This window comes from Gymnoscopelus microlampas (genome assembly GCF_963454915.1).
Source record: "Gymnoscopelus microlampas genome assembly, chromosome: 1".
In the NCBI taxonomy this organism is placed as follows: domain Eukaryota; kingdom Metazoa; phylum Chordata; class Actinopteri; order Myctophiformes; family Myctophidae; genus Gymnoscopelus; species Gymnoscopelus microlampas.
In genome coordinates this window covers 25,100,324-25,124,773 of record NC_139962.1, presented here as the reverse complement: position 1 = coordinate 25,124,773, position 24,450 = coordinate 25,100,324, and the positions used below count along the sequence as shown (strand labels likewise).

Genomic DNA, 24,450 nt, shown 5'->3' with positions numbered 1-24,450 from the left:
ATCCATCCATCCAGCCATCCATTCACCGATTCATTCATTCATTCATTCATCCATCCAGCAGTGCAGGCAGACAGAGCAGGCCAAAGCCATGACAAACAACAGTCATGTGACTGAGGCCGAGCCGGCAGGCGGGCAGGTGGCCTTGTCCTTGGACCAGGGAGTGACGTTGAGAGGCGGGGAGGAGGAAGACAGCAAGGCCATGGCGGATAGCTTACATACGTACCACACAACAGGACACGCTGACAGGTTGAAAAGCCCTTAATGTGCTCTGTTTTTCTCAATGTCTCAATGTCTCTTTCTGCCCTGTTCGCTCCCTCCCTCACTCTTAGCAACACACCCATACACTATCCATGTTAAACCTTCAACTGGAGGCCTAATCCTTTTCCAAAGCGAGCAGACATATGAGCTTTCTCATAAAAAAAATACCCCTTCCTCTCTGCCAAATCCCAGCCACACGTAGAGTGAAGTCCAGCTGTATGTCCAGATGTTGCCCATGCACACATGGCCACTCGCACAGCCCGGCTGTCATCTGCATCCCTTTGGCCTTGCTAGGGAGGGCTTATACCGTAACAGGGAGTATGATCCATGTGGGCGTTGGCCTGCTTGCTCCAGAAAAAAGACCATAGGTCAGGTGAATGACTCAGTTAAAGAGATAGCAAACTAATAGGCCTATGTTTTTGTGAAGCAGGGCTATCACAAAAAATAACATTTGAATGAGTTTTCTCTTGAAAGATTCTGAGGGCGGCAGCTCCACATGAACTCATACTGTAACACTTTGAGTTCAGTTAATTTCATTTTTTGTAACTGTCTGATAACATCATTGCCCTTATGCGCACTGTACAGCAGTTCCTGTCAGATACAAAAGATCTTTTCATTACGACAGTGACTCAATCCAGCCAATCTAATCATGCTGAGCCAGTAAGAATGACTTAATTCTAATAGAGTAGACTCAAGAGGTGCTACAGTACATGGAAACAAGTTAGGATTGCATGCTTCCTGAGATAAAAATGTGAGCTCAATTAAATAAATAAGCTGCATTTAAAAACTACAAGCAGCAACTGTCTCTTAACAGCTCAAATGTATTTGATTCAAATAATTATTTTTGGGAAAGATTACAGTACAGTGAGGGTAATTGTGTTAAGCAACGATATACTCGACAGACACAGTGTTTCCACCAAGAAGTAGTAACAGCCTGCACTGAGTCTATACCTCGCACAATTTATTTTACATAGTCTTATTTTTGCCCTCAGAATACTTGTGAAAAAGAACTTCCGTAAACCCAGATGTGTTTAAAAGCAGGTGTGTAGGTGACAAATGGTAGACAAAATCAACAATAAAAGATATATCCACACACTGCCACTTGCATGTTCAAGAGAAGGTATTTTAACTAGGAGCAACGTCGTGTAGACCTTCCCCAGGCATGATTGACTGTGGCAGTGTGCGGGTATATCTTTTATTGTCGATTTTGCCCTCAAAATATAAAAGTCAGGTATCTTTATTTTTGTATGCAAGATCATTATGGATCATATAAATGTTTCACAGATATTCCTTGCACACTCCAATCAAATTATTACGTTTGTTGTAACGGTAATACTCCATCGCACAACAGTGTTGCTTTCTTGACAAAACGAACACATCTGTTGAAACTTGATTTAATATACTGAGATGATCAGGTAAGCGCAAAGTTATTGACCGACAGGAATATGAAGCAATATGCCATTCTGCAAATACAAGCTTCAACTTACTCACCATCAATGCGTCCATGGCATGCATCCTACTAATGAAAAACAAAATCCGTGCTGAAATCATCTTAGAAAAGCTATACAAACAAAGTTGTAAAACATAGCAAAACACATTCCAGCCGACGGTCGAGCCTATTGAAATCTGTGACCCATAGAAAGGTGTTACCCTAGTCTACGGGGAGCGTCTCACAGGAGACCCATAGACCATGCAGAATACAGCCCAATTTATACTTCGTCACACGACGGTGTCTTGCACTTCCAAGCTCAGAACGCGAAATAAGAATTAAGCAGCGGCGGTCACAAATCAAGGAGTGGCGGACCTCCACTGTAAATTGCATAAAGGGTAAACACTGAGAGGGTATACAGGTAAGCATGTGTGCAGCTGCCCTCGAGCTTTGAAGTGAGTGTTTACTCCACTGAGGCTAAAGCTCTGAATCTCAGATGAGATTAAGATAGTAATTAATCACCACTGTGTGCAGCAGTGATTATCATGCAGGCTGAGTGAATGTGAGGTATGAGCAGGCCGGAGAAAGAGGAGTCGGGTCTTTTGAAATCACACATGACAAGAAAAGGTATGGAGATGGGAGCATCTGCAATAGCAGCTGGGGCAACACATGGGGCAGCAGGTTGGAAACTAGTGTATTATGGATTGGGGCAGGTACAAAGTTAACTGTGTACACAAAAATGCTTGCTCATGGGGGGAAACGTTGGGTCTCTGCTCTACATGTAAACTGTCTAGAGACAACTTGATTTGGCACTATTATATAATTGAATGGTAATGCTGATGTGCTCAACTAGCGACAGGGCAATGGTCTAGCAACAAACAAGCAAGCTAATGACAGCTCATAGAATTACATTATATGCTCAAAATTGTGTCCTACAAATATGACCTTTCGTTTTGGCAGACCAAATTTTCACTTAGGCAACCATCCTAAAATTCCCTACATAGGAGAAACCCTACTTCACTTAAAACACGGAGACATTTTGTAGCCAAGACTGTGCTTCAACAAACAGTGTCGTCCGCAGAGAACCATCTTCAAGGTCTGGAAACCTGTGAGTATGAAAAATCCCTAACACATGTAGGAAAGCATTACAACCTGCTTCACCATGCATTTCTTGATGGTTGACCAACCCACTGAACCCAGTAATCTGATGTAGTATTACAAGTACATTCCACAAGATCGAACAGGAGATCTCCGTACATCTTTGGTGGCCAAAACCAATGTATGATGTATAATGAAAGCAACGTTTGATTTTCTTACAGCAAAAAAAAAAAGAGAAGAAAGGAATAAACTGCTGGTGCAAAAATGAACAAGAAAAAAAAGGTTTATCCAACAAGTCAACGAGGAATGTAAAACAATGGTGAGCTTGATGGTGCATGGACTGTCGATAGGCTGGTGTATTTATATATTCACATTAGGGTTGAGCTCTGGCCAGCAAGGCTCTGTGCTGGGAAAGAATGAGCAGGCGTTGGTATTGGAAACACACACACACAGCCATGATCTAAAACTACAGGGCCTCTTTGTTCAAACTACAGCCCGGCTGGTTGGGCCCAACCCAGCCCAGCCTAGCAGTCCAGTACAGATCATAACAGCCCACTCAGGGCCTTCAAAGGCCTGAGATCAGCCCAGTTTTCCAGGTTGCACTGACTGATTGACAGAATGCCTGACTGAATGGATCAAAATAACTTGCTGTGGAAAGCTAGGAGACATACAGACAGGTCTGGCATTCAAGGCTTCTCTGTCTTTCTCTCATTCAATTTCAATTCAATTCAAAAGGAGCTTTATTGGCATGAGAAAACATACGTATACATTGCAAAAGCAAGTGTGAAATTAAACAGTCAGAACTAAGAAATGTATGTACAATTAAAAGGGAATACATTAATGTGTAAACAGAGCTGTGTCACATTGCAACTTAGGGGGCTTACATACTTAAAAATAGTCCAACCGATGTCCAAACTTTCTCTCTCTCTCGCACACACACACCTATCTTTCTAGTCGTTCCAATAAGCAAGAACAAATACAACAGGTGAGGATGAGGTCATGTTATGATGTCTGATGTCATGAGTAAACCGGAAGTGCAGGAAAGCGAGTGACAATGCAGGCCTACAATTCCTCAGTCTCTAACGGTTGACAACCAGTGGTGCATTACTCACCACTTTTCCTCCCACAGACAACTAACAGACATTCCAAACAAATGCTTCATGCAGTGGGTGTATCAAAACACACAAAGCTATGGCGCAGCAGTGCACAACGGGCAGTCGAAGATAAAAGGCGTAAGAGGCCAGGCCAGACGACTCTGCCATCATGTGCCAGCTTTCAAAAAAAGGAAAATGCTTTAGAGCCAATTTGGTATGGAACACTGACTTCTGAGGAGTTTTGTACAGTTAATACTACAGTGGTCCTTTGTCTAACTACGACAGTGATGGTCCTTAGCACTCCTATGTGAAGTTTTATGAAAACCTTGCAGTATTACTAAGTCATTCACGTTGTAGACAAGCAGTGTTAGACTAGTAGTGTAAGGTAAAACCCTGACAGAGCTTTAGGTTAGTGTGTCTGCTCTGGTCCGATAGTCTCAGGCAGGAAGTAGGCCTAACCAAGAGCAGCCAGTGGAACACACAGGAAAACTCTCAACTTCCTGTTTGCAGGAAATAGCCTTAGCTTCCATAGAAAAGTCCCTGTGAAGAAAAACGACAATTCCTGCTTGATATAGTTTACCTCATCTTAAGATCGTTTCGCGTCGTCTATGTCAAGGCTTGCGGCCCATAGACTGTCACTGTATGCAGGCACTCACTCACCCGCTGTTTTCGTGTCCATGAATCAATAACCAAGAATCAACAAGTTGTATTTGTACAGGTTAGGTACAAGGCAGTGAAATGCAAGTGTGTTGGTTTGTAACCTGTTTGAGCAGTGACAAATAAACCTTGATTCTAGAATGAAATATACACATCAGCTCTCTGACTATTGTATTATTCAGTCAGATAGGAGGTATATATATAGCATAGCATTATACCTAACAAGGTATAATGCTATTATAATAAAATATAACACAAGCCTGTAATAAAGTTTATATATCATGACATCACTCACAATATAACTGAAAGAAGATCTTGAGGGGAAGTAAATTATTTGTGGTCAAAGATTATATTTTGTGAGGTGGTTCTCAACCTGTGGGTTGGGAGCCGCAGGGGGGTCCCCACATGATTTTTGAGGGGTCCCAGGTGACAGTGAAGTGACAATTTAAGGACTTAAGACATTTTTAAATACCAAGATAATAATAATAAAAAAGACCATTACTGCATCAAACGTAATCAACAAACTATACTATAAAAACTGGTCAAACACTGGCCAAATTGACAAATAATATAAGAAAGAGGCAAAAAAAATGAAAATAACCGATCTACAAGTGTTGTGAGCTTGTAGATCGGCTATTTTCACAATATTTATCTGTGGAACCGAGTCAAACAACATTGAATACCTCAACTGCTACAGAGTGGGGGGTCCCCAGTTCAAATATTATTTGGGTGGGTCACGGCCTGAAAAGGTTGAGAATCACTGATCTAGGCTAATGATTGTGTCCAGATTACATGTTATGAGAATTGTGAACTGCATTTTAGATTGCATCCAACAATGACACATGAAGAGATCGCTGTTGTAACAGAGCGGATCACAACTGCCCTGAGGAGGAGCCATTCTTTACCTGTCATATTCACCGGACATACAGTTCACACAAACACACACACACACACACACAATTTAGCAGGCAGCCAGGCAAAACCATGTTGTCTCACCATGAGAGCTGCCTCCCTATGTTTGCACATTTGATCTGTTCTATATTCCATGTTTAAAAATACTTGGATTTTTTAAATTTTAATTTACTCCCTTATTGTCTGCCATGTACAATTTCTTCGTTTTTTAATCTTCTTTGCTTGTTTAAAGCAGCCGGCAAGTAAGCATATCATTGCACTAGGCTTGTTCTCTGATTGGTGATTTAATCGTATATAGCCAATGGGAGGGAAAATCCCTGATTGGTGTTTTCCAACAATGACATTAATTAAATAAGCTGTTCTATAATATGCACCATATGGTCCTCTCAGAGAGCCCTGCAGCACGAGCACCGAGGGTGGAGATTTTAGTTTGCCTGTCCTTTGCATCTCCGTTCTCCATAATATGACTGCTCACAAAAAACGATAAGATAATGGTGTTATCCACTGAACCGTGATATCCTGTTATGGATCCAACCCTAACCTAACCCTAACAGATACATTCTTTATCTATCAAACTGCAGTGAAATTAAATTGGGCACAGCAATTGTGTCCCCAATGAACTGGTTTGATGTCCAAGGTTTGGCTTACGTGTCGAAAAGTGTATTAAGCACGAGAGAGAAGGATAGACTAACATGCATGCACAACAGCACACACGTAAAAATCAATTTTAATACACTAATCCTTTAACAGTGTGATTCAGAGGAGCAGTGAGCTCTCGCTACAGTGCTCTGATTGCAGCTCCCATGACTCACTCTGGTGTACTGGGGTCAAACCACCGGAATAAACACCTGGGACAGCTTGGGTTTTACAGACATAATCACACACACGCGCACGCACAATGTCCATACATGAGCACGCACACACACACACACACAGACAGACAAGCAGACACACACACTAGACACATCCCAGATGTCTGGTAGGACAGTGCTGCTGGCATTCCACATACTCATTTCAGCCAAGATAAAGTCTTTACACTATAGCAGATGCCAGCTAGCAGCAGACCAGTGTTTCTGACCCACCACAGCATTGACCGTATTCACACGGTGGCCATTTTGCTCTTATGTCATTCTCAGGATACCCCACCCACTTTGAGAGAATGACAAAATGACATAACTGCACTGGAGAAGAGGCACGGGAACTGGTTAAGGCATTTCTTCCATTAACAGATGCCCACTGGATCGGGAGGTGGTAGGAGGAGAAGGAGTTTCATAACCAAGACCACAGTAGCCAATTATAAGGGATCAACAGTGGAATGAATGGGCAACACCTGCATTACCACTACCATGCACATTCCATGTCAATGGGGTTATTATATCCATGGCAACTATATACAGTATATCTTGTTGGATGGATCCCAGAAGAGAGAAATTATGCAAGCCAGAAAGCAATGTTGCATTGGCATTCTGGTTCTGCACACATACATACACATTAAGTTAAGTGTCTGCAAGGCAAGCACTCATCAGCCAACACATGTAACGACATGAAAACCACTCATGCAAGCTTTCACATTCTGTTCATTTCCCGAATTAGCATGTGCTGCTGTGCCATGTGATGCTATGTACATGGCTACTAACCTAACAGCACCGAAATACCTTCATCATGACCTTCAGGGCACTGCAGCCAGTTGTAGACCAGTGTATAATTGTAATAGAAAGACAGGGAGGGGGCGCACACACGCACGCACACACAAGTGTGTGCACTGCAAAGCACGGAAACTAGCCAATAGACAGATGATGATGATTATGATGATGCAACAGGGCATGGGTCAGCAATGATGTGCTGACCACTCAAAAACGCTGAGATCAATTAGTGTCAAACATCAGCTCTGTTCTGTCATACAGAACCCTGAGCAGTGGTGGACAGTAATAAAGTACATTTACTTTACTTAAGGACTAAAAAAAATGAACAAGCTCATGACTTTCACTTTGCTACATTTCAAATAGAAATATTGAACATTTCTAGAAAGGGAGTCAAAGGACTCTTGGAGTTGGGACCCAAACTTCCAAAGTTAAAATAGCTGATCAACAAGTTCACAACATGTCACACCGTTGTGAGCTTGTAGATCTAGAATGTATTTATTTTTGACATTTCTGATTTAAATACAGCAGTGCGTTGTCCACCACTGACCCTGACAAACACGCCTCTCACAAACACACAACTATTTGGTACACAGTCATTGCTCACACACACACCACTATTTGTTACACAGTCATTGCTCACACACACACACCACTATTTGTTACACAGTCATTGCTCACACACACACACACACACACACACACACACACACACACACACACCACTATTTGGTACACAGTCATTGCTATAATAGTGAGGCTGGCAATAAAATAAATACAAAACCTATAATCCGGGATTTTGGATTAAAATGTTAATCTGAACCGTTTGCTGCCGTCTCATGAAGGAAGACAAGTTCTAACCACAATCTCTTAATCCAGAGTCTCAATCTAGTGTCAATCTAGTGTCAAGTAAGAAATCGGCCTTCCGGTAGGAGGACTTCAAAATAAGACCTGCGTTGACCAATATATAAAACGTGTTAAAAAACATATTAGCATCTACCAAAAGGCAACTCTGGTGGGGAGAAAACTGAAGACTTTTCATTCTGACAATGTGAAATCTGTGCGCTGGTGACCTACACAATCTACGTTCGGTGGAAGTGACTTTATTTTCGACCGCCATTGCAGCAGTGATGAGTTTTGAATTGTTAATTATCTCAAAAGGCCATGCTGGTAGCAATGACAGTCAGAGCAAGGGCTGCATAATGTAAGGATATTTAGTGCCATCACTGTCTGCAATAAATCACAGATATCCACAAACATACGGTCTGTCCTTAAAGATTTCATGACATTCAGTTTTACCACACATTAAAAGTCTTTGTCATGGTCCTTCAAACGTGTATAAAAAGTTTTAACAAAAAAATCCACTCCAGTGATCCATGGCAGGTGTTTTTCTCTCACATTTCGAAAGCCTTTTCAACTGCAATGAAAAAAGAAAGCTTTGCCTGCGGGTGTCGCTGTTGAGGGATTTTGCCTGTCAATCATCGCCTCTGCTCCGCCCCCCCCCCAAAGGAAAGGATAGGGGAGGAGAGTGGGCGGGATTAATGGCCTGTGACTTCACTGCCAAAGGGCCAAGCTCAGATTACTTTTCAGCCTAATTATTCAGAAAACCCCAGACCACAGAAAATCCATTGAATGTTCAAAGTTCAGATTTTTTGGGTGTAATTGAGGTCATAAAACCCCCCAAAAAAACATTAAAAAATCACACCCAGTGTGAAGTGAGCGGTGTGGTCATCACAGTGGTCATCACAGTGATGGAAGCTCACTTATTTTTTTTATTTTTTTTTAAGTGCATAGTCCTGTTTATTGGTTATTAATTTCATCATGTGTCTCGCTAGCCAATCACAGTACAGCTAGGGGTGTACTAATGTAGAGGGGTGTGCTATTACGAGCCAATCACAGAACAGCGAAGGGTGTACTAATGAGGTGTCCCAACCCCACTTATAGGGGCGGCTACACCGCCCAAAAATAAAAAAGGTGAAAATGAATGTCATAGAAGTAGAACCTTTAACAGTCCGTCATACTACTATACCCACTGCTGGCCAGTCATTTGATCCACATGGCATGATTTGAGAACTCCAGGTCATAGTTGATATTGGGATGGCTACTGTAACCTGTCAGTGATTTTCTGATGAGTAATGTCACTTTACAACAAGCCGAAAACGTTCCGTATGAAACAAATCATAGGTTAACAGTTAACAACAGCAGCATGGCCTTCTCTGTATGAAATAAGGACCCGGTGGTTCTGTAGGTGACCCAACCATGAAGGACATGGTATAATCACTCATGTGGAGTCAGCCTCATCAGGGGTCTTTGGGATCAGGTGCTGGCCCTGTAAAATGAGGATTATTTCCGCTAAGCAGTGTAGCTCCACAGGGTTGATGTGCAGCAGGGCTGTCCACTGACCCACACACACACACAGCTAAGATAAACTATAGGCTAGCATGTCGTGTGCAGCGTATCTGGTGGGAATGCCATCCTAACTTAACCACACCGAATGCCCTCTGCCCTCTGGGGAGACAAGAACAGCGTAGCAACTTCTTGGTTGGAGTCCAACTTTAATTCCCACATAGTTTGATTGAAATGAGACTTTGTGGCTTATACAGTAACTAGTAGATACTTGCATTTCCACCCACCATCCGCCTGAGCCTGGACTGCGACTACAGATCCCATCGTCTGTAGCGAAAATTCGAATACATTCTTACATATTGTGGCTGTCTGGCCGAGTGACCTTGTAGATCTTGTGCACATCTGAGTCATAGTTGGGGGTAGTATATGCCCATATATTGGAATGCCCATAGATGGGCATATCGGTTGGATCGGTGGTTCTGGACAACTGAACATCCAAATATCCGAACTTCTTCGCGCCAGGCAACACACTCCCTTGAGTCCTTGCCGCTGCACGCGCCGAGTTTCAAGTCGGTTGGTCCCAGTATGCACATGACCATATATGGGCATAGCGGTTGGATCTGTGGCTCTGAACAACCCTTTGTCCCTTTTTATGCCCATGTATGGAGATTGCTGAAGTCATCAGTGTATGATCATATATGGGCATACTCCCTTTTTGTGCCCATAAATGGAGCTAAATGATTTGTTTGCGGCTGATGCCAAGTCGAGTAGTCGACACATTGAGGTTAGATAACACACTCTATATTTAGGCATAGCTGCATTGGGAACTCCTCAAATGGTTATGGCTGAGTCAGAGTGACGTCGGAGGTCCGTCCGCCTGCCGGCTCGCCCGCCCTCCCATTAGCCAATTTCAATATAGGATAGAAATGGATAAATGGATAGAAATAGAAAAAAAGTAGTTAAGTGTGTGTGTGTGTGTGTGTGTTTTAGAAATATTGAACCAATGAAAAGTATTAACAAGAGCTTGTGACTAAATAATAACTACATTGGATCCATTGGAACACTGGTTCTGTTTTCCTTTTTCTGAAAAGTAACAGTTTTTGACATACAAGGTTTCCACCCAACAGCAACGATATGTGAAGAATGTGCTTCCTCGTACCTCGTAAGACAATTTGTCAGTGCCCATGTGCAATTTGAGCGATTCTTCAACCCTCTGAGTAGATGAATGGATGAGTCTGACAGACTGACAGAGTTTTGCTCATGTAATAGCAGGATAATAGTAGGGCGTTTAATACTTTAGCTGGATGGCATCAATATATTCTTGTGGGAATGTACTAATAATGGTGAGTTTAGAATGTGCATTTATGAAAAGGTTGTAAGACATATGGATTTAATAACTCTAAATACTGTGTGTGTGTGTGTGTGTGTGTGTGTGTGTGTGTGTGTGTGTGTGTGTGTGTGTGTGTGTGTGTGTGTGTGTGTGTGTGTGCGCGCGCGCAACTAACCACCTGGATTCAAGCCCAGTTCTCCTGCATGGTAAACCTGGACATATATGGCTCAGCAAAACAGGACTACCCTCTGGTCAAGGGGGATATTACATTTCTACACTACATGCAGGGCTACCCTGCTACATAAATACACACACTCTTACTCTTCCGTCTGTGTTTTGGGGCTTTAATGTACAGGCCAAGGTGGTCAGGACAGTAAACAGATACTTCCACTGTAGGAACGTTTGGATTTTATCCAATCAGTGGACACATAGCTATCAATACTCACACTACTACTATCACCCACCCCCTCCACACACACACACACACACACACACACTTTCACTCAAGAGGAATGTGCTGATAAGGAGACAAAACCCAACTCTCTGTCTCTCTCACAGCCTGTTTCTCATTCCAAAGTGTTTCCCTCGCTTTCTCTCTCTCCACCCTTTGGCGCTCTCGCTCTCTCTGTTTCTAATCTCTCCCTCTGTTTATCTCTGTCAATATATTGCTTCTCATTTCCTCACCGTTTTGAAAACAGTGCATATAATGGGAGCACGAACACAGCACAGCTCAAGTGACTTGAAGTGAATGCAGTTATTTCACTGAAGAAAATCCAAACCACAACCGCCCATGAGTAGTAAATTTAATTATTATTATTATTTTTTTGTTTATTTGTTTTTAAAGTCATAGTGATCTGGCTACAGATCAGGTCAATCTCTGAAGGTTGGAGAGGCTGTTGCTTGCCTAGCAGCAATCAGCTAAAAGTGCAGTGGGTGTGTCAATGACAGAAACTAAACCACAACGTGCAAGTAAAGAGCTCCATATCACACTTGAGCTGGGATCGACAGCAACGAAACACGCTAAAGCACTTGAGAGAGAGCATGCCAGTACACACACAGATGTGTTAAACAAAGGGAACATTCAGCAGGGGGTCCATGACGATGTTTGTCTGCCCCCCCTGACATCAGAAAGAATAAACCAACACTAGCCAACAACAGCAACAGATTTCGGTTAGTCACACGGCAAAAAAAACAAAAAACAAATTCATTGTATAATCTAAAATATGTTGCAAGAGATACAGTTTCAGTGTCTAAATATGTGTACTAGTACCACCCACCCATAAAACAAACATGGGCAAATTCTCCTTCTACAGCACTGCCACCCAGGATTGGAATGGGCTAACCCCATCCCTCAAAAAATGCAGTTCGCTGGGCTCATTTAAAAGAGCCTTAAAAAAATCACCTTTCAGGAGGCCAAAAGAGGAGGTAGTACCATTTTCCCATTAGATAGCCGACCCCCCCCCCTGTTCTTGTACATATCTCCCCCCCCCTTTTTTATTTTTTTATTTTATTTTGTTGTACATAGTATTATATGTATGTATATATGTATGTATATATATATATATATATATGTGTATAGATATATATATAGATATATAGATATATATATATTCTTGCTGTTTTTTTATTTTCTTTGTGTAATGATATTCGAACTGTGATGCCACTATATATGTCTATGAATTGAATACCAAGGCCCTCATTGGAAACAAGTCCGCAAGGACTTTTATGAACGGACCTGTTAGACAAAGTATTTTAAATGTAAATGTGTTGTTTTACATTTTTTTTGCCTAATAAAATATTCAATCAATCAATCTAGTAACTAGACAGTGAAAGCGTTAATTTTGGGTGAGGAGGTTTTGACATTCTGGGGGGGGGACAATAACAACATGCCTTTCAAATTTTAAGTTGCTCATAATCTTTCACACTGCGCAATTCTGAGCCACAGCACATATCCCGGCAGAGTCACATGGTGCAACTAAAACAAGAGGCCAAGCCCACTCCACAGCATTCCCAAGCCTTCTGAGGACTCTGCCACAATAGGCATGTTGTGGGCCAGCATCTATAGTGAATTAATGAGTTACTGGTGGAACAGTCATGTTCCCACCACTTAACTGGCTATGCAATTACCATTGGCCGTGAGATGAGAGCCAGAGTGGGGCGGGGGTCTAAGCATACTTTTATGAGATGCACATTAAGGACAAGATCATACATAAATGTCATCTACAAAGCACTGCTCACCCTAACTCACAAGTGTCAACCATTGAGACTGGCAAATTAACTAATTACAATATTTAAGTCGAGAAAAATTCAATCCTTTATCCCAGAGCATATGAACACTCACCGATGATGCTTTGTTTTCAGAGGAATGGTTAAGTTTACAGCAGGGCCAATAAAATAGACCCTTGTTGTGCATTCAATCAGTTGTTGATGGGAGAGCCTCCCTGTGTGTTATCAGTTAAATCAGTTATCAGGAAGACAAGGTTTACATAAATTGCATGTACTGCAGTATTGGTCTGCATCCGCTTTACAATGTGCATTACATTCACCCAGACTGAGAGGCAACGATGCAAGGTACCACCCTCATCGGGAGCAGTAAGGGGTTCAGTGTTTTGCTCAAGGACACATCAATATGAATCCTTACGGTTCCCAAACGGTAAAGTTAACTGCTCCTGAGTCACACTGCCACCCCACACATCACTGAGGACAGATACATATAAAGAAGATACTGGAATTAAGAAAACAACCAGCATTCTCAACTTTTTTCCCCCTAGGAGGGAATAAGCCTAGATTATTCCACTTGGCAGTATTAGTATTGCCTTATATGTGATGTCACTTTCTTTTGACATGAGTTAATAAGCATAAGAATGAAATTGTTATTGCGTAACATTTGTAAAGGGCAAGTGCAGACCAAACAAATTTGCGACGAAATAGGAGGTTTAGGACCTGCAGTGTTAATCGCAATTCTCATGAGAAAACCGTAAACAACATGCAGCTCTAACAAACCCTCCAGGGGTTTAGGTAACGGAGAGACAGAACGACAGAAAACAAACAGAGAGCTTGAGGAAGAGATGTCAGAGTTGTTTATGGTGGACGCAATTAGCAAATGGCATCGTTATCTATAACAAGATAACACTGTGAAATAGGTTACTGGGAAAGGAGTGTCATGAGTGGGAGCAGGACAAACTACAACTCAACACCAAGTGCCTCCTTTACATAGGAGGGAGAGGGAGAGTGAGTGAGTGAGTGAGTGATCGGTTTTTAGCAGGTGTGTCTGTACTGAAGACAGGAGAGCAACTACAGCTAGGCGATCCGGACAAAATACCACAATATTTGTGACTTGATATTAATATTGTGACAATATTGTGGGAATGGCTACTGGTGCTTTCACAAAATATGTACATACGTTTGATAAATAATAATCAGTAATGCCTATAGAATAACTAAATGGATAAAGGCAAATAATGGAACAGCTAGAACAGTCGGGTACTTTCAGAAAATAAAATTACACCACTTTACTGTCATGCAGCCTTTAAAACCAAGAATAGACAACACTTATGCCATATCGGCAAGCAATATCCAAATCCAAGACAATATGTAGTCAATCACAACATCGATATTTCGAAATAGTGCGCAGCACTAAGCACAATCTGATTCAGTGTGATTCTGACTACGGAGATACATCTCTGTACCTACAAGATAAGAATTTCTTAGAAAACTTAAAAGTTTATTATGGATCAGCTTAGAAGAACCATGTAAATGGACTGGCTAATGGACAGGTGTACTAAATGTCAATGAAATGGTTAACATTTACTGTCAAAAGTGTAAAAGGGATTCTCACATGTAGACAAATAGGGGTTAATTCTCATTTCATAAAATATGTGATGACCACTTTTTAACCCATTTAGACCTGCTGCCACCTATACGTTGTTATACCTTTGAATCCGGGAGCCACCTCTGTGTCTCATCAGTTGTTGCTATACATATAGCAACATCATGTTGTATACATTACATTTTTTTAGTAAGAATTTGACATTTTTCAGAAATCTTAGGTTAGGTTTTAGAAGGCGCTTTTAGAATCGGCCTCAGGTCTAAATGGGTTAACCTAATATCAGAATAACAGAATTTGATGGCAATTCAGTATCAGCTCTATTATCTTGTGTATATTGTATTGATGTTGTTAGCAGCACTGTCTTGAAGAACATGCCAAACTAACATTTCGCTGCTTGTATGAGTGAGACAAATAATCCCTCTTTATTTATATATATACTTTTGAAAATGTTCAAAAGGAATCTCTTCCCAGTCTGAATCACACCCAAATAGGGACGCCAGGTTGAAAGTCTTTACCTCTCTGTTCTCAACATCAGGGACAATGTGAGAAATACAGACAGCCTGTACTGTATATCTGACAAAAACAGAAAATCAAACCATCACTGCTTTCATTTTAGATAAAGAGACAAATTGTTCTGTTTTGGTAGGGAAATATAATGAGTCAATCAAAAGTCAGAGAGATTTGTGTCATGATTTGTGTGCGTGGGCCGTGGGGAACTCATTTGAAAACTCATTTGAAACAAGCCCAGTGCTTTAATGAGTCTTCCAGTTTAGTAGACCTCGTATTGTGAATTTGTACTTCCATGTACTGTTGTTCTCATGTCTTACTAAATAAAGTACATCAATCAATCAATCACAGAACAAGTCCTGAAAAACGAATGAACAAATCATGTGTATAATGCCCCCCCCCCTCTATTTATGGCTCATGCTGTAGCTACTTACATTGAAACCCTCCAATTGTATGAAAACTCCACTCTTGGGTTTTGCATAATGTTATAACATTATTTGGTATGTATGTGTGTGTGTGTGTGTATATATATATATATATATATATATATATATATATATATATATATATATATATATATATGGCATATAACTGTAGCATCTTTATGTCATCGGGATACGCATCCTTGTCAACCAAATGAAATGTGTGAGAGAGAGAGGTCACATAACATGCCTTGGGATGAATCTCTTCCTAGCTCAGCTGAGCCACCGCTGCCACATTCTCTCCCACTGCACGCACACATATGCGTTCGCATCAAATCCCTTGTGCCTGTGTAGTGGGGTTGATAAATCCCTGCAGCAACCTGCCATGCCAAAAATGATGGAAGGCTGTCCTAGCTTGGTTGGTCTGGCTACTTCATTGAAACAACGGTAAAGCAAGTAACAGTGTCACACACCTCCCTCTCCATTTCACTGATCAGTCCACATCTAATATATCATTGATAAGAAAAAATAAAATACCCTCATCATAAGGTTATCAATAGACTACTACTGTCACTGTGAGAGTGAAGACTTCAACAAGACGTTCTAGATGAGTTGTCAGGCAGAAGTAAAAAGCAAAGTGTTTTTGACCTTTCGCAACTACGGGCTATGCTGGACCCAGAAAATGACATGAGACTAGGTCCTTGTCCACCACCATGCCAAGAATAGACAAACTCTGAGCAACACAAGAACAATCTCATCTTAGCCCATATCCCCACCCACACAACAGCGATCTCCAGGTTGATTCTTAGTCAGGGTGGTGGTCCTTGTTTCACAATCAGTCAAAAAACCCTTCCCTAAAATGTCTGGTTGTTATAGAGGTATACAATGTGAAATCATAAGTGTACCCAGTTTAGCGAGAACATGAGGGTGGTAATTAGTAGCCAAGGACAATTGCCTGGAGGGGGGCTTTTAAGATCATTAATTCGAAACTGAATTCTTGAGGCTTTGATACGATACCTACTGCACCAATGGTATAACAGGCCTATATGGCAATATCTCAAACTCAACTCTCTAGACAAGTTCTTTGAAAACGAGGGGTTCTGTGTGTGTGTGCCACAGACAGTGACAAAGCTCCAGCGACTCACTGAGCAATAATGCTGTGATTACGGGTGAGAGCAGGTCTCTTTAAGATCCACCATGTGATTCTGATTAAAGCCAGTGCATATCTCCCTCCCAACCCCTCCTTCCTCCATTTCACCATGCCTCCTCTGCCCCCCTCACTCTTCCCATTCAAAAAAGGTATTTTCTATTTTCTCTCCTCTCAGCTCCATCCGCCGACCTCCTGCTGGTCGGTTGACTCGGTTCTGTCCTGGAATTCCTTGCAGAGATGAAAGGATAAGCAGGTCAGACAGCCTTGATATCCAAATCCCTTCTAGGTCCTCTGGTGGACTCAAAATAAAAACAGCTGCTTTCTAACTTCTGCCCTCATCATCTCAATTCTGAAAGCAGACCACATTTCAATAACAAGGAGATATTTTTGTTATCGCACACGGTCAGCTTCCCCTTTCTGAAAAATATGAACAATTACTGAAGTTACCTTCCTTTTTTGTCCTCTCTTTTACTAGGGAGACACATTTGCCTGGGCACAGACTTACTTTTAGAATAATATGCGTTTGTGGCGATATTGCCCCCACTCCTCCCTGGGCCTTAATGTTTCCTTTGGCTGGTATTTACAGGCCACTGACCGACTAGAATTCAATTGGCCGTTAAAAATGTTTGATACAAAACAAACTGCACATTTTTTATCTAGCTCTCAAATATGACATGAATTGTTGCTTTTTCAGCAGCACAAATAAATCAAACAGCAACTATAGACAGCTTAATTGACAGTTGTTGAAATGACTGCCCTGTTTTGTGAAAGACTCATTGTAAATCAGTGCTAAAAGAACATACATAATATGGCCCAAACTGGTTTGCATTATGCGCACGTTTTGTATTGCACTTTACAGGAGATGAGTTGTGTGAAAGGTGTGAAAAATGCACTAAATGCAGGTCTCTCTACACATTGCATGGTGCTAAACTTTTAGCTTGACGCTTGCTTTACAACAAACACATAAACATGCGCATGCTTAACTGTGAGGCTTACAGCATTGATACTGTACATCCATATGAATTCTAATCATTTCAGAAATCTTAGAAAAACACACTGCACAGTAAGGGACTTAGGTGACAACTAATGAGCAATATATTATCAAGAGCTAGAATGATGACTAAAAGTGGCACAGTGGCCTCACTGGCCTGTCATTTCTGTTCAAGTAGGCTACTCAGCACATTGGGCACGAGCTCCACAATCTGAAGTAATCAAACTTCATCATGTTCAATTGATAACCTGGTCAATCTATCCTGTATATCTATTTTCCTATGATTTAGTTGGAGAATGAGCAATCGGGATTGCGACGGTGAAAACTAAAGTGAAACCTATGTATATTAGAATATCACCTGTTGCATCAATTGAACTTTACAGACCTTTATAAAGGACTTCGTCTTAGAGAAAAGCAGGATTAAGCGCTAATGATATTGTTAAGTAAAATATACAGCATATAACGCTTAGTAATAATGCTATCAGAGAAAATCTGACAGCTAATAAAGTGGGCACATACACACTACACCATATGGTCTTTCCAGTGAACATCTTATGGTGTTTGAGACGCGCGCGCGCACGCACACACACACACACACACACACACACACACACACACACACACACACACACACACACACACACACACACACACACACACACACACACACACACACACACACACACACACACACACACACACACACACACACACACACACACACACACACACACACCTGCATTTTGAGCAAAATGCAGCAAGCAGTAGCAATACACCATACAAAAATATACATTTACAACGAGCATTACCTCCATTGTGATTTGCAAGGTCCCCTCCCTGACCTCCTCCTTGCAAGGCTAAACAGACAACCAGAGAGCTCTACCCCTCTCTCTGCCACCCCACTGCTACTGACAGGTGACCGACTGAGCACCTCACTACAACTGAAGACCCGTCACGACTGTGTACACACACTGCCTATACTACAACAGATTTTTTTGCCACAGATGCATTCCCAAGTTATCCCAACACTTATCAACACTGATATCAGGTCACAGGTGTGTGGGGGCCTTAATGCAAAAAAAGCAATGAAGGAGCACTGTGATAAAGCCAAGCAGTCACTCATATGTCATATCGCAGCTGAAAGTTGTATACCACATGTTGCAAAATGATACCATTCACCATCAATTTGTTGCAATGACAGAGTTGCTCAAATCTGTTAAGTCCCAGACTTCCAAACTGACATGGATACAAGGACAGTGACTGCACTGCAGTGCATCACTGACATAGAGAGAACGTTGGAGCAAACTGCTAGAAGAGCTTTATGACAATATACAAATTGCATTCAAGCTAGGGCTGGCTCCACACGTCCGTCCGAACGTTCATTTGTTATACTGAGATCTCAATTAAAAGGGTGGGACATTCGCTTATTTATTTCATACAACTTCTGTTGACGTGTTTCAGTTGTTATGCTGCTATATGTTTATACTGCCTGGGGACTTCCCCTAAGTCACCAAGCTCCTCTCTCCTCCTCTCCATATGCATGCGTTCATGTCCCATCAATGCATGTTACTAACTTGAGTTCTTCCCCAGAGTTTTTTGCGCTTTACATCTCAGTCTTCCATGGATTGAGACTACAGACCGCGGCTACATATCAAGGGTTTCCATGGACCTTGTCTGTGGACTGTTATAGTTATTGTTTGCTATACAGTACATCCATGTTTCTCTGTCCAGGTTCTGTTTGATGTTTCTTCCCATTAAAGGGGATTTTTTCCTTGCTGCCATCATCACGTGTTTTCTCGTGGTTGAATTGTTGGGTTTCTGGTCTTGATCTGGCACTAGATAAAAACTAAAACTAACTTGACTTTTGTGAAGCTGAAATAGTAATATTAAGGCACAGGACAGTTGGGTTTACTGTCTATTTCCCCCCCTTCAACCTACCCAACAGTCTGACAAAGTTCACAAAGACTAAGGTTGAGCTACTGCTCAAAATCCAATGGTACAATCAATGGTTCTTCCTCAAGGACAGAATGTTACTGTGTACTGATTTGGGAGATCTCAACCAAGTCTGCAGTACAGCGGAAATACAGCAGAACAGGAAGAAAGGGGTCAGGAGGAGAACCACCACACTACAGCTTTCCCAACATGGCATGGTGAACACAACTGTTCATCATGTCATATGGGTTGACCAACTCCCATTCAGCAATGTAGATCTTCCATTTCCACTATTTTCTCAAATGTTTGGAAATGTATGAAAATGTATTCTGTTTTCTACAGTGGAAATAGCACATCAGTTTCAAGCTTCAAAGGCTACACAGATCCAGAGTTATGTGTAACAATGTAAAGTAAGTCAACTCCTGTTTACATCCCTGTGTGATGGATGCCATGTGACAGAATAAAGGACACATGTTGCATGGTAAAGAGGCAGGAAATAAATGTAGATGGATCCACATCCACAGTACATTGATTCTCTGAATGGCAGCCTAACAAAGCCTAACAAAGAAATGGAGTAGGTCCCAGAAAAGCAGTACGGCCATTGGCTCATGATCTAGATAGGCCGGAGAGGGCCAAGTTGGCCAACTGGCCAAAATTGTAGAAATCCACCTGAACCAACAGGCCTCAGGCTGTTCCTGCCCATTTTAGTAATGGACAAGCTTCTTATCTCATGCCTGCTCTACTAAAGGTCTGGGGGGTCTTTCCTGAATCTATGATGAAGTGAAGACACTAGACTAAAGACACCAGTAGATGACCGGATATAGTGTGTGAACCACACAACTGCGCTGTCCCTGGTTTGAGATGGAAAACTGTGTTGCATGTCTTTCCCTTTCTACGCCCTCAGTTTCCTGCCTCTTTTCAGTGTCCAGTCTAAAAAAAGCAAAACTGCCTAAAAATAGGTAAAATTGCCCTTTAAAAATCTTTCATCTTAAAAAAAAAAAGAAATACTAGGTGCCCCCTCCTGACAAAGTCAGTGAGGAGAAAATCATCAGTCGTTGTGAGCTTGCACTTTGCAAAGCTGCTATTTTCTCTGTGCAACCGGCGTACAACATGTATAAATTAACCATATAGGCCTACAATATTTTCTTGAGACATTTGGCCCATAACAACATGCCCAAAATAGGGACGCCAGCGTTGATGTGGTTAAAGGAGCACCATCTGTTCTGTACTGTTCATCAGCAGCTACATCAGACATGAGTTCTAAGAGAGGGAGATAGACACGTAACCAAGGACACAGAACAAACGCATCACCTCTCCTCTCATCTCTTAGCACTCAGTCCTCTAATTACATCTCCCGCCTTCATTGATGTTAATAGGAGATGTGTAATCACCAAAGCAAAACAGTAGCTGCTTTGGGCTCGCTGTTCATCTCCCTAATTAATAGAACCTTCTCCATCTAAAATAAGGAGAGTAGAAGAGGAGCACTGCAAAATCCTCAGTGTTTATTTAATTCTGTTAATTTAAAACCCTCATGGGCCCATTTTTACACTCCCAGAGTTAAAGTGACACTGAATTTGCAGTGAGTGGGCACTGGGCATACAAACATTTTTCCCTGAGCGCACATAGGCCCGCTGTAAAGGCTGGAGGTGGTATTTATGCTACAAATCATGTCTTCTTCTGTCTTTGCAAATGCATTCCTAAAACAAGAGTGAATAAAAGCCTGAAAGGAGGAATGAAGACATTAATTGTCGTGCGGAAGAGTTAATGTCCTTATTTTAATGCAAGTGGCATCCAGAGGATTAATGTGGTTTCAAACGACCTAAGAGACATTGGCAACCAGCAAGGCTGTTCTTCCCACTCCCCTTTCTTGGGGTTCACCCAGGATCTGTGGCACCAAGTAAAAAGCTTTGCCTAGAGAGTCCCCTTTTTCACAAGAGCACTCCCCCAAATAACAATTAGCATCAGGGTTTCTAACTGCTGCACAAGGTGGCTGTTATTGAAAAACAGTAAAAGAGGAAAACTAACTTTCATTACTTGAAAATAAAGTTGAAGTTGTGAATTCACATTCATGATGTTGCTGAAACATGACATTATTATATAGTAAGCTTACAGTCATCCGCTCTAAACCCAAGGCAGAGCATGAGTCATCTGTAGTATAGCACTATAATAGCATTCTTGACCTATGAAACATTAGGACAGCACAGCCACAAATGGTCTTATTTCCCAGGAAGAGTCTTACGGTAATGTGACTCATATTGCTGGTATGCATGTTATCAGGTAGAACTAGAAGTTATTACATGAGCTGTGAATGACACACCACAGAAAGTAGACAAATGCAAGTGGTATGCATTTCATATATTATTTCTGACAATACCCATTCCCATAGGAAAACTGCATGCATGATGTGTTTTATTTCCACAGAATCTAGTTAGGGTGTCTCTGTAGGGCCAGTTAGAGGCAGGAGTGGGCTAGGATGCTTAATGTGCTCTCGTGTCTCAGAGCAGTTAGCTAATCAACCAGTCACCCCTGAATAACAGTCCCCAAGTCTGCTGTGTAAAAGGTAACTCTCAGACCAAACATTAAATACATCTAAACATAAATATGCATGTGCCCATGTTAGCCAATTCAATCGACTAAAGTGTCTTTTCTTTGGTCTGAAAACGGTTGTTGACTGACCCATAGCACAAAACAACAAAGTTGGACCCACGTGGAAAGAGGGCAAACATTTCACAGATAAAAAAAATAGCCTACATAAATTGTTCTTTTCTGTGGTTTCACCTTTAGACTATCACGAACTATCTCTAAGTTCACATTGACAATTTATGTATTTATCATTTTTCTTTCAGCGTTGCAGGTCATTGCTACTATAACTAACGTGTTTACTTTAAATCATAACATCACCCGCTGTCAGGACAATGGTGGTTTCGTCTGAACTGGCACAACCGACCAAACCAGAATATCACAACCTCATAGTTAAATACACAAGCAAATACATTCCTGACTTGTCAAACAAAAATGCTCGACACCTAGGTGGAAATTACAATCTCGCATATATTGACTTTGTTAAAATATGTATTGTAGCTGCTGTAATACGAGGATGACCTAATTAAAAAGCACTTCCCCAAAATGCCCTCTTGCTCTCCTTCATTACCATGACATCAAACGGCAAACAGGCTCTACCACCATCATCATGCGTTTTAGATTAGAAAACTGGTCATGTTTTCAAGAACAACCCAAACATTATATTTATTATGATTAATAATAATATTATTGCTACACATATCATGGAAGTCGCAGTTAACAAAGTCCAAAGGTTTGATGTGTTCGTGACATGTCTTTCTGTCCGTTTGTCTCTACAGTACACACACCTGACCTGACCCAGTTCAGTCCAAACTCTGCAGGCTTGTTGTCTACTATTCTACCCGGCACAGCGCGGTGCAGCACGGCTTGCTTTATGAGGGACGACAGTGTGTGCACAAATACAAGTAGCAGCAGCAAACAACAAACAAACAAACGCAAAAGAAACGGTGCAGCACTTTCAACAGGCTTTCCCCCCATGCATGCACAGTTGTTACAATGTAGCGTGTCGCTTGACCAAAAAAATAACAGATCTACAAGCTACTGAGCGTTGTTAGCTTGTAGATCTGTTCTTTTTTGGCAAGCGACACCGTCGTACTAGGGAGTGTAAATGAGGCATAACCCTGACATCAACAGGTAGACTGACTCTTCGTTCTGAGCTCTTCTTACAAGCATAATTACCAAGCACACTTTATAGCTGATTTACAGTCTACTGAACCGTCACTAATGGCGACCATTAAGTAACACCATTAATTGAAAGCATAAAATGCAGACTTAAAGCATAGCCTGTTGGGTCTACCATTCAGAAAGAGAGCCCCCCCCCCCCCCCACACACACACACACACTTCCAGTGGCATTGGTGATGTCGGAAGATAAAAAGTTAAGTCACAACAACGCATCTCTTCCCATTCACACCGAACAGACATTTTAATATAAACACTCCAGCCTAGTACTAAACAGTATTAAGTTTCGCCAGCCGAACCCACCTTGTTTGGAGCTTTGGCAGACATTTTTACGCTCTTGCTCGGCTTCAAAAGTAAGCAAGTTTTAAGTTTTCTTTATCACTGGGATAAAAAAAAGTGCAGCAAAAATTCCTTCCAGTGAATGTCGCCCAGCTGAAGCCCGTCGCCCCGCCGCTCCGCCACGCCGCCGGGCTGCTTGTTATTTTATTCTATCCAGGACGACGACGACGACGGGAAACATGACACGAAAAGGCGTGTGGAAAGTCCAAAGTTCATTATCTTTATCTTCGGGTCTCTTTTTAGTCCTCGCCGAAACTTTTTATTTTACTCCACATACATAGCACACGTCGAAGAAAGGTTGTTCAGTGTGAATTAAGGCCGATAATAAACGTTATCCTGGTGTGTAATTGCAGGTTGAAAAACTTAGGGAAGAGTACTAGACATCACTTGGTGTGTAAACTGCAATGGCAGCGGGTTTGTGTACTCCTCTCTTCTCCCTGTTCTCGCCTCTCTGTGCGGAGAACGTGACATGTCTGTCTGGGCCAGACCATTCCGCATGGAATAGGGGGGTATAGAACGAGGGGAAAAAACAGGGACACACCGCCGTTGGAAAAAGCCCGCTTATATGCTTCGCCGCGCGACGGTGTCTCCGGCAGGGTTGCCAAATTTTGCGAGAGAAATACGCAACCAGGTCTATGAAAACAAGCCCCCAAAGTAGCCAAATGACTATTTAAAACATGAACGGCTTGTAGAAAATAGCAGATCTACAAGCATACAACGGAGATAGATCTGGTATTTTCAAAAAAAATCTTGGG

At 41.7% G+C, this 24,450-nt stretch overlaps 1 protein-coding gene across 13 annotated transcripts in view; it reads right to left on the bottom strand.

Moving 5' to 3' along the window:
* tjp1a (tight junction protein 1a) overlaps window positions 1–24,450 on the bottom strand; it is a 128,913-nt gene that overhangs the window by 43,247 nt on the left and 61,216 nt on the right. The window contains exon 1 of one of the 13 annotated variants that reach the window (XM_084063514.1): window positions 23,660–24,132. The exons of the other annotated variants lie outside the window; for them this stretch is intronic. Coding sequence (XP_083919640.1) covers window positions 23,660–23,683 — 24 coding nt within the window. The 5' untranslated portion in view covers window positions 23,684–24,132. Of the gene's footprint in view, window positions 1–23,659; window positions 24,133–24,450 lie in introns of those variants that run through there. 13 annotated transcript variants of the gene reach the window in all.